Source organism: Mesitornis unicolor, unplaced genomic scaffold (assembly GCF_000695765.1).
Source record: "Mesitornis unicolor isolate BGI_N332 unplaced genomic scaffold, ASM69576v1 scaffold13107, whole genome shotgun sequence".
Classification (NCBI taxonomy): Eukaryota; Metazoa; Chordata; class Aves; order Mesitornithiformes; family Mesitornithidae; genus Mesitornis; species Mesitornis unicolor.
The window spans coordinates 17,131-27,965 of record NW_010198447.1 but is presented as its reverse complement, the minus strand read 5'-3'; the positions used below and the strand labels follow the sequence as shown (position 1 = coordinate 27,965).

At 38.8% G+C, this 10,835-nt stretch overlaps 1 protein-coding gene across 1 annotated transcript in view; it reads left to right on the top strand.

Annotated features, from left to right (window-relative positions):
- PRMT9 (protein arginine methyltransferase 9) overlaps nt 1-10,835 on the top strand; it is an 18,524-nt gene that overhangs the window by 3,680 nt on the left and 4,009 nt on the right. Inside the window, exons 6-9 of the mRNA XM_010189154.1 lie at nt 1,585-1,687; nt 2,842-2,948; nt 5,419-5,611; nt 9,477-9,660. Coding sequence (XP_010187456.1) covers nt 1,585-1,687; nt 2,842-2,948; nt 5,419-5,611; nt 9,477-9,660 — 587 coding nt within the window. The remainder of the gene's footprint in view (nt 1-1,584; nt 1,688-2,841; nt 2,949-5,418; nt 5,612-9,476; nt 9,661-10,835) is intronic.

Genomic DNA, 10,835 nt, shown 5'->3' with positions numbered 1-10,835 from the left:
GGAAAGAGAAGTTAGATTACTACATCATAGAAGTAGTCATTTAACACACTTTTATACTTAGCTTGTGGCTCACTTCTGCAGCCAATGAATAAGATGTAGGTATGTAATAGGGCCTGCAAAGGAAGACTGTTCCTGGGAGATTCCTCGCCCCTGCAACTCCAAGTCAACTGTCTCTGTCAGAGAGATCAGAAATCCAGATTGTCAGCCTCCCAGCTGTCCCCTAAGGAGAGTGCTACTGTGTTTGGAGGCAAGAAAGAGCCATGGGATGTGTGCTGGTTCCTGGTTGTTTCTGTCTGGAAGGCTGTTGGTAGGTGGGCTGACTCCAGCTTTGAATGTCAGCACCCTGTCATGGGAGGCATGTGCAGGGCTTTGAGTGTGGCTTTTAGGTGTCGGAGTAAAATTCAGTAGAAGGATGTTGCAATTTGTCCTGTGAAAATAGTTTTTTGTTGGTTTGCATTGAGCTTTTTTCTCCCCACTTGTCTGTATAGCAGAGATCCATGTGCTTTGGAAAGTCAAGTAGCTTATTTTTCCAATAATAAGTAGTGTCATCTGAAGCATAGTAAGAGCTACTGGGAGAAGTCACCAGCTTGGAATTGCTCTTGGCAAATTATAATTTGATCAACACGACAGCTTTCAGTATGTGTGATCTGGGCTTTTTATGCTACTCCGCTCCTCCTTGCTTATGAATTCTGTTAACAGAAGTTCTTAAGAGTATCTGCAAATTTCTAGCAGATAGAAATCCGAGGGGATTTTTGTTTTAGTATACGTGAAGCACTGGCTTATCACTTCATCACACCACTACTAGGGATGCAGATTAAATGTGGGAAGGAAATAATATGTTTTATTTTTAATTACTAACATTTAATTAAGTGTCTCCGGTGATGGTACAGGCTCATAATCTGGAGCAATGAAGCTCCCATGACTTAACATACAAGTCAAGCCTTGTCTGATTGTGTCAGTTGAGCTACAGTAACTGTTCACATCCATCATCTTAGCGTATATAAGTTACTGGATGCAACCTGTCAGGAATAACTTGTTACTGTTCTGGAAATGTCTTGTCTTATCATGCCATACTTTTTTGGTTTAAATCCAAAGGATTTAGGGTTTTAGGATCCATTAGTCTGCATAGTAATTTTATTGTGCTTTGATTAGAAAGGAGTTTAAAAACCCATCTTGTAATACATGTGCATGGATGTAAACTTGCACAAGATTCAGACAAAACACATTCTGGAGTGTGTTCTGATGTGTGCTGTGTCTGCTGAAGCATCTTCCTGTTTTGGCTAGATTGTTCCCACACAATTTCTTTATAAACACTGACCAAGAAGTCTTATGGTAAATTCTTGCTCAGTATTTATTCTCTCTTATTTGCAGCTTGAGTAACTTCTAACAAAAAGTCAAAATATGTTGACACTTTGTTGGAAGAATGAAGTTGCCCATCTGTAATGAAACTTAGAACACTGGTAAAAGTTTTGCTCTAAGCTCACGTTGCTGTGGTGGTTCTGGATATTTTTTTCTTTAAAAGAATGACTGTTAACAGAAATGTGTGTTGCACATATATTTCATGGTGTCCTTTTTGTTATGTAGGGTTTCCTTGGTTGTCACAGAAACAGTTGATGCTGGTTTATTTGGAGAAGGAATTGTGGAGAGCTTGATACACGCTTGGGAACATCTGCTCTTACAACCAGAGGTAGGTCATGTGGGTATGTTCATATAAACAGGATTCTTATTTGTGTTTGATACATATTAGTGTGTGTGCATATGCACACATTCACACATGTACATGAATGAGGAGCAACCGTCTTTTAAATGTTTCTTACTTACTGATATTTTTTAAATGACCTTTCTGGGTTTGTTCTACGAATTTTATTTTGGTGAAAGGCAATGAGGCAGCTGCATCTGTTGTACTTCTGTGAGCTCGTGTCCTGAGTAGACAGGTACCTGCAGTGCATGTTTTCCTGATGTAACCTTCTAACGCAGATGGTTCATTCTTGATCACTGTTCATTCCCCACCCCCCGCCTTGCCCCCTCCACCGCTCCCCTTTAAAGTAACACCAAAGAGGGGTGGGTGTGTGTGTGTGTTAAAGGCACTATTTTCCTGCAAGTTCGATTGCAACCTGGTTGTTTTGAGATACCAACTAGGGAAAAGAGTCATGTCAGTCTAAGCAGAAAATGCTGAATTGTGGTAGAATTATAATTGACTCTTCCCCAGTGTTATAATGAGAAATAATTTGGTAAATATGCCATATGCCTATGCTCTTTATTTTTTACTAAATTTGGACTTTTTTGGAAGACTGAGCAATTCCACTACATCTATCAGAATTTACTGTATTATTTTGCATTTTAGCTAGCATGCATTAAACAAAGTAATGTGACTAGGAGTCTTATATGTGTTAACCGCTGTAAGGTCTTATGAATTATAAGGACTTATCTTCTATTTTGATAAAATATACCTTGATTCCAACTAATTTTAAAAAAAAAAGTCTTACGAGGCTGAAAGCTTTTGTATTTTACTGAACTGAAACTGGTGACCTCTACTGTTAAGTATGGGAATGTTGCATAAAGAAAAGGTCCTCAAATGTTTCAACATACTCTAACAGAATACAAATTTAAAAATGCTTTTAAAACTATACAAAGGACATGGTAGATTGAATCACAGAATTTGAGAAACTCCTTTAATGGTCAACTAGAATGACAAAGACCAGAAACTTTACTGGTCACTAAGAATTTGCTGATATTTTGACTGTAATCTTGAAACGGTGCATTAATATGTAACCTTGGCTTTGCAGTAATGGTAGAAATAGGTCACTGTCTCATTGCATGTTGTTTTTCATGTTTTCATAGCCTAAAAATCAAGATGACAGTACTGGAGACTATGGCCGAGTTATTCCTGCAAGTGCTACAATATTTGGGATGGCAGTGGAATGCAAAGAGATACGTAGACATCACAGGTACGTTTAAACTCTAGCACAGTTTTACCTCATTTTTGTTATTTGGGAAGAGGAACTGGTGTGTTTTATTGAGGATTTTTCATTTACTGTTGTCTGGGTTTTTTTTGAGTGGCTGATGATGTGTTTCACTAAGCAGACTTGCACTCTCACCCTCCCCACCTCTTTTCGAGGCTTTCCCCCCCACCGCTTTGTGATTCAGACTTTCTGGATCACTTCATCAGAAACTCCTGATTCTCAGTTATACTGAAATATGTGCCTTTAATGCATACTAAAGAAATTCAGTTCCTTAGCAGTAAAATTACTTCTTAGTTTGTGTATTGGAAATTCCTGGATTAACACTTGACCTTTATCCTCATTTTACCCTTTTTATAATCTGCTCCATGCCTCGCTGCTGGATCTAACCCTTTCAGAAGATGAGGACAGGATTTTGTAAAGCCTAAGTGTTAATAACCCCACCTAGCATTATCTTTCTGAATACATGCCTTGCCTAATTCTGAATTAGCATGCAGTAGAGTTTCTGTGCTGAAACCAGATCTTGACTGTGTGTCAGTTATATTCACTTTTTCTCGTCTTCTAGAAGAGTATCACTATATGGAGGCAGCCTCTGTCTGAAAAGTTTGGACTTGATGTATTTTGTTCAGGATTAATCATGTTGCAAATTAAATAAAACACTAACTTTTACAGCGGCTTCAGTGTACTGGATAAAAAAAAAACCAGGCCACATCAGGGATTTTTCTAATGCAGTAGATGGGGACAATGGCCAGAAAGAGACAGAAGTTCTCATAGCAGATGGCTACAGAAGAACTCTCTTTTAGGGCAGGTTAATTATCACTCAATTAGAAGATAAGTTTTTGCCTTGAAACATGGCACTGACTGTTCCTTACAAAATTTAAACAAGATGAAACTTAATGTACTGTAACTTTGGATAGTTGAATTAGCAGTCCATTCTAATAGTATAGGTTGTGGTCAGGTGACTAGCAAGTCTGAAGTGATAGCTACAAATTAATTATATGCTGTAGGGAGAAGACAAATTTCACTTAAACTTCCTGCCTTTATAGTTTGAGATTCCTTTTCGCTCTAGTAAGAATACTTGTCTTAAATCTATTTTAGCAATTGCTGTTAAGCTTTATGTAAAACACTTGCCTATTCTCAGATTTAAACTAACCGCAACTCTGAATTATTCTGACGTGCAGGTCTCCATATTAAGTGTTTTCATGATCTACAGCAAATCTGTGGGGTTTGAATGTTTTTTCTGAGCAGGATGACTAATGAAATAGAAGTGGGAAAGTATCTCTTTTCTGATGCTTTTTATATAATCTAGCAGAGTTTCTGTCTTGTACAATAAATACAGCTTTTATTTGAGCTTTTCCTCATGATTTTTTTTTGAGTGGTTATAAGTAGATGTGGAACCCAGAAATCTATGAATACTTGAGGTTTTTTTCTGAAGTACATTTGTGTGCTTATTCTAGCATCAAACACTGATTTATCTTGCTGAGGGAGGGAGGGAATGGAATTCCCTTTCACTCTTAATTGTTGATCATCTCGCACATGATGGTCATCTGTCTGTGTCTGGCACTGGTCTTTTGCTTTGTGTTCTGTCTCTTTGTTTTAGCAATTTTAAGTTATGCTGCATTTCTTTTGCTCTGATGGTTGTTAGTTGGGCTTTTTTTTCCCCTAGGATATAGTGAGATTCTAGGTAATACAATGGTTTGGAATATAGAATATATCTTAAGACTACATTTTAAGTCATCAGACCTCAGAAGTGGACAGTATATGTAAGTAATTGCTTTAAAGCAGTTAAAGCATTCTTTCTGCTTTGAAGCTCTTCATGTAAGATATTTTCTAGAAACCTAACTGATCTTCTGTCTTACAAGGGAGGATAAGTGTATTCTGAGTTGTGAAAACCTTTTCCACCAATACATAAACTCTCAGACTTTCTTGGCAGCTATGTAACTATGAAAAATGGCTTATTCTGCATGGATTGTGCTTGATAAATGTATAAAGGTATTGGAAAATGAAAGCTCTATGTCAAAGAGATTCCAAAAAGACATTTTCTTATTGCATATCTATCTTCTTTGTTCTGACTATTCTGTTCACCTGAAAGAAACACCTTCATTATCTCTCTAATGCAGCAGAAGAGGATATTATTCTTTTCAGTTCTTTGTCAAGACTCAAGTTGTGTTAAGTGGGGAAAAGTCTGTGGCCTTTGACAAAGGACATATTGGACTCTTTCTCAGTTTCTAGCAACAGCATTCAATTCTAATTCTTGGAAGTGATGTGCGTTTTCTGTGCCTTAGAGCTGCTCTAAACATAACAAAAACCCCACAGAATTGTTTAATTATTTTTTAGTTTTTCTCTTCTCACACTCTGCATTTAAAGATACTTAGCCAGCCTGGAAAGAAATTCCTTGGGATGTTTTGGTCAAATTATTTGAAGTTTCATTTCTTCCCGTTTTTTCCTTTACTCCCAGAGTCGGAACAGAAGAAGTTGCTGGTGTGCGTTTGTCAAATTCAGTGCAGTTCTTCAGTCCAACATACGCTTCTGCTGGGTCAGAGGAAACTGTTGAACCTTACACCACTGAGAAGCTCAGTCATATTCCTGGAGGTTATGTACCTCTAACAGAACCCTGTCAAGTAATGACAGTAGATTTCAACAATCTGCAGGTGATGATTTGTTTTTTTTAACTTCCTTTATAAGTAATTATGAATAACAAGAGTTCCATATTTTATTTCTTTTCTGGGTTCAATTTCAGAACAGTTCACAAGTGCAAAGTTGGCAAGGCAGCACTAAAATACTGTGCTGGTTTTGCTGTTTGTCTGGTTCTGTGGTGATGTGATTCATCAGGTGACAATGTATGAGTTTTTGAAAGTGGAGGTTTTTTTGTTTGTTTCACATAGTTTAGGAAACTAAAGTAGCTCACCATAGCAGCTCAACTGCCAGCCTCAGTGCAGGGAGGGGGAGGAAGAATGTGATAGACCCATCTCAAATGGTTTGTGCAGTTTGTGGAGATGATTTAGTTTATTCCTCTGAAGTTGGAGCCTTCAAGAAATTCTCAAAGACAAAAGAGAGAGGGTCTATTTTACGTCTGACATTAAAATGTCTGTAAATCAACACTTACAGACAAGTAAGTGTAACAGAGGGGAGATGAAGAAATTGTCTTGTCCTATTCAACCAGTTTGATTCCACCATTCAGCTCCTTTGATGTCTTATGGTATTTCTGTAATATGGCATTCTAAAATATGATAGCATTATTTTGTGTATTTTGCACAAAACACGTTAGTGTGTGTATAGTAAATAGGCCTAAAGTGTAAGGCAAGGACCTCAGCCACTGGCAGCTGAGCATGCTAAAAAAGATGATACATCTGATCTCCGATGTGTTTCTTGCTCATTGACCCCGTGGTGAGGGGTTGGCATTGAAGTGGTGAGTCAGAGCTTAAAATAGATTCTGTTACATAAATGAAATTATTCTTGCTGCTGCCTGGCCAGGAATTGCAGTGGTTTTGAATCAATAGCTTTTCCTGGCTGGCTTGTCTGACATCCTGAGATTAAAAATGAAGTAAGACAAGGCTCTTCAGTAAACCACTGGGAGCGATCTCTTTGTGACCTAATGTTGCTTCTGCTTCTAGCATCAATAAAGTGTTCCATCTGAGAGATGCCTGCTCTTAAGCATCTGCCTGCTGGCAGGCATGGAAAGATAATTTTTAAGAGTAAAGAACAGTGTTACTCTCTAAACTGTGTTTCAGAACTCCTCCTTTGAAGTTTCCAGTTAGACTAATGGAGTGTTCCTGTCATAAAATAGGAAGATATCTTAAGTAAAAGTAAAGGGAAGAAATGCAATTAATTTATTTGGAATCACTGGTTACTGTTTGTTGTTACTTTTGTCAGTGGGCAAATATGGCAGTTCTAAACACAGGTAGGTTACTTTCAAGCTTGTTTGTTTGTTTGTTTGTAGGGTGGGGGTGTTTTGTGTGTTTGTCATGGCCACACCTGGATGTTCAATCAGTGCAGCTGAAAAATAGGAAAGAAAAATTGTCTGTGCTCCTATTGGAATTAGAAAAGCTGTTATACTTAATACCGGTAGTAGAATTACCTACTAAAGATTGAAATTCAGGTATGAAATTGCCTCATACTAGTTGCTATAAAGAAAATTAACTCTATCTCAGGCTGCTATATAGGAAAATTAACTATCCTAGCTAAAATCCAGCACACACTGGTAAGGTAATTTGAGAGAAACATTTTTTTGAACTTATATTTAAAAAAATGAAAGGGAGAGATGTTGCAGTTATTTTGTTTGTACTAACTATCCAGACGTATATAGAACTGAGTAAAAGACTTAAAATACAGTACAACAGTGTTTCTCAAACTGAGATGTAGGAGGCTTCAAAGACATCAGAACAGATCAGAGAAGTAATGACAGTAAGTAAATTTTTTACTTTTTTATTTTTTAAGAGATGAATTATGCTGATCATTTTATTACTGCAGTTATTAGCAGCAGCAGCAGCTGAGCTCCTTCCCAGCAGGGGAATGAGATGAGGCTGTAATTACAGGCTGCAGACACTTGCATCTCGCCAAGTACTACCTGTGTGCGTGTTTGCTGGCAGCAGATCAGGACCACTGGGAGTGGAAGTGAGTGTTTCCCCCAGCAGCCAGTAATTAAAGCTCAGTCTCACTTTCAGGCCCTAAAGGAACTGAGCTATTGCCAGCAATTACAAATATTGTCTCTTTCTAATTTTCATGAGAAGTTACTGTGTGGAATATTTGAGAAATTCTGGATTAAGATATAGGAAACTTGATAACTGCATATTCTTTCTGTAGTTTTTCCTTCTGTTTGTAGTCCCATTTACTTTTTTAATGCGAGTTATCTTTTTCTCATTCAGAGGATATAAGTAGCATAGCATCCTTTTTCTTCTTTTTACTGCCTATTCCTCCTGCATTGCTGCTTTATTTTCTTTGCTGTATCTCTAACTATGCTAGTTGATAAATTGCCAGCCTGATGTGCTAGAGCTGTTCTTGTCTGTAATTGTCATAAATAACAGTAAAAGGTCTGTGCAGTGGACATATGAGGAATAAATATAGGACAGACAGCAAAGTAGAGAGCAGAGAAAGCTGAAATAGCTGCCTTCAAGTGAGTTTTTAAGTATTTTGTGCCACAAGATATAACGCTACAGTTATTAGAGCCAGTGGATGAGAACCTTGGGCCTGCTGCTTTTGAGGAATAATCAAGAATATTATTTTCAATATCAAATACACTTGTAAACAGCTATAACTTCCCAGAAACCAAGAAACAAATGCATGTTTGTGCTCTTGCTGTCTTGCTTCAAAGTGTTTACTTCCAGCACAGCTTCAAGTTATTATTCTTTTCTTTTCCAGTTGAGGGTGTACAGAAAAAATGACTACCAGCAAAGTGCTTTTATTGAAGAGCAGTGATATCTCATTCTGAACTTTGCTAGTGTCCAGCAATTTTGACATACGCATTGTTCAACCATCTCTCATTTGTGGGAATAGAGGTAGACCAACTCTTGGAGAACACCAAATGACAATAAAGAGGGGAAAAATAAGAAAAGCAGCATGTGAGACCTACTCAAGTTCTTTGAGTGTAACTTTTCTTTGCCTGTATTTAAGATTGAAACTTTGAGAGGATAAATGTTGACATAAGCAGATCAGGAAGCTGATAAATGTTTAGGCAAGGCTGTTACTACATAGAATGGTTGTGACTAAGAGAATCTTTGCCCCGTTGTGATTGACCTCCTGTTAATCGGTTATGCCAGAACTGTCTAAGACATTGAAGCTGGGCCTTTTATGTTTGTGAATGTTGCTAGCAGAAGGTAATTACTGAGAAAAATAATTGGTCTGTGGAAGAAGACTTAGTTCCTGTTACATACTCAAAACCATTTAGGAGTATTGGAGAACTTATAACCTGTTCTCTTTAGGGGGGATCTTGGCTCTTCCCAGTAGTGAAATTGTGCATACCTGAGCTTTTACACAAAGTCTATAGCCCAGGTAGCAAAGAAAATATCCTCAAAGATGTTTGACATAGTGTTTTTTTGTAATGATTTTGCTGAGCCTCTGTTCAAGAAAATTCAGTGTTTACATACACTATTTCTAGAAATGACTAAACACAGGTTTTAAGTGAAGCATGTGCCCAAGCGTTGGCTTGAATCCAGTCTCAAAGACTAGCTCTGTTTTTATTACTTCTCCTAAAGGAAGCATTGCCAGTCTAAAGCCTTTCTTGCAGTTTTCAGTGTTTTTAAACCTCTCTGTTCTTAGATGTAGGCCTGTTTGCTTTAACAGCTGATGGACACAGGTTGGTCATGTGCATAATGGCACTTGCCTGTGGGAAGACAGTTCCTATGCTTGTGAGTACTAATGGTGATAATTGGTATTGTAGCAGCTTATTAGCTTTGGGTTTCTGTTGGATGCCCTTATTGATTTGGTCAGAAATTTCACTGAGTTAGTGTAATAAGAAACATTTTTTTATTTATGGAAAGAAACTCTCACACACTTTTTCTCTTTTTCCATTTTGGTCAGGACCTGAAAAGCCTTGCAGCTAGAAAGCCCTGGAAGCTCAGCCTGCTGGTCACTGAAGGAGGAATACTAGATGCTGTTGTGGTGTGGTTTGTACTACAGCTTGATGATGAGCACGCTTTATCTACAAGTCCTAGTGAGGAAACTTGCTGGGAACAGGCAGTCTATCCTGTGCAGGGACTCCTTGGTACATCCTGTGGATTTTCTTGTTACAGTACATTAACTTGGTTTCATTTTGGGTTTCAGACAGCTAGATTATCTCAGAGATTAAGCAGTAGCAGCAAATAGGTTTAGGAGAAGTTCAACAGCAAGTAGCTATGAGGTGGTTCCTGATCATGTTTTTGGACTGTAGTGCACAGTCCCTGCATCAGGCCTTGTTTGTGAGACTCTGCTATGAAGCAGATAGAGGATCTGCTTATTATTTGGAGAACACTTTTCATTAAGTTGTTTGGTGAGAGTTTTGTGTTTTACACTGAAATAAATGCATTTTGGTGCTATTGACTGGCTCTGCTTAGTCAAGATGTGTCTTGTGAAAGGGAGGTGAGGTAGAAATTGCTAGCTGCTACTGCCACAAAAACCTCCTTGAACTAGTGACAGGCTTGGTGCCATGATGACTTCCCTGGGAAGCCTGTTCAGTGACTGGCCACCCTCTCAATGAAGAACCTTTTACTAATGTCCAGTATGAACTTCTCCTGATGCAGCTTCATACCATTTCCTTGTGTCCTATTGCTGATCACCAGAGAGAGGATATCAGCATCTCCCTCTCTGCTGCCCCTCTTGAGGAAGGTGTAGACTGCAATGACTCAGCCCCTCGGCCTTCTCCAAGCTGAACAAGTGACCTCAGCTGTTCCTCATAGGTCTTGTGCTCGAGGCCTTTCACTGTCTTGGTCACCCTCTTCTGGATGCACTCTAATAGTTTGATGCCCTTACACTGAGATGCCCAAAATTGCGCACAGTACTTGAGGTGGAGCAGCACCAGTGCAGTGTGGAGTAGGACAGTCGCCTCCCTCAGCCGGCTGGCTGTGCTGTGCTTGATGCACCCCAGGACACAGTTGGCTGTTTTTGCTGTCAGGGCACACTGACTCATATTCAACTTACCATCAACGCAAACCCCCAGATCTCTTTCTGTAGGGCTGTTGTCCAGCCTGTTGTTCTTCAATTTGTACATATAACCAGGATTACCCTGCCCCAGGCTGAGAATCCAGCATTTGCTCTTGTTAAATTTCATACGGTTGGTGATCATCTACTCTATCTAGATTTCTCTGTAAGCCCTCTCAGGGTAGTCCCCAGTTACTCCTAATTTAGTATCAATAGACAGTAGGGGCAGCTGTGCCATAGACTGGGTCAACTGAAAGTGTAGGG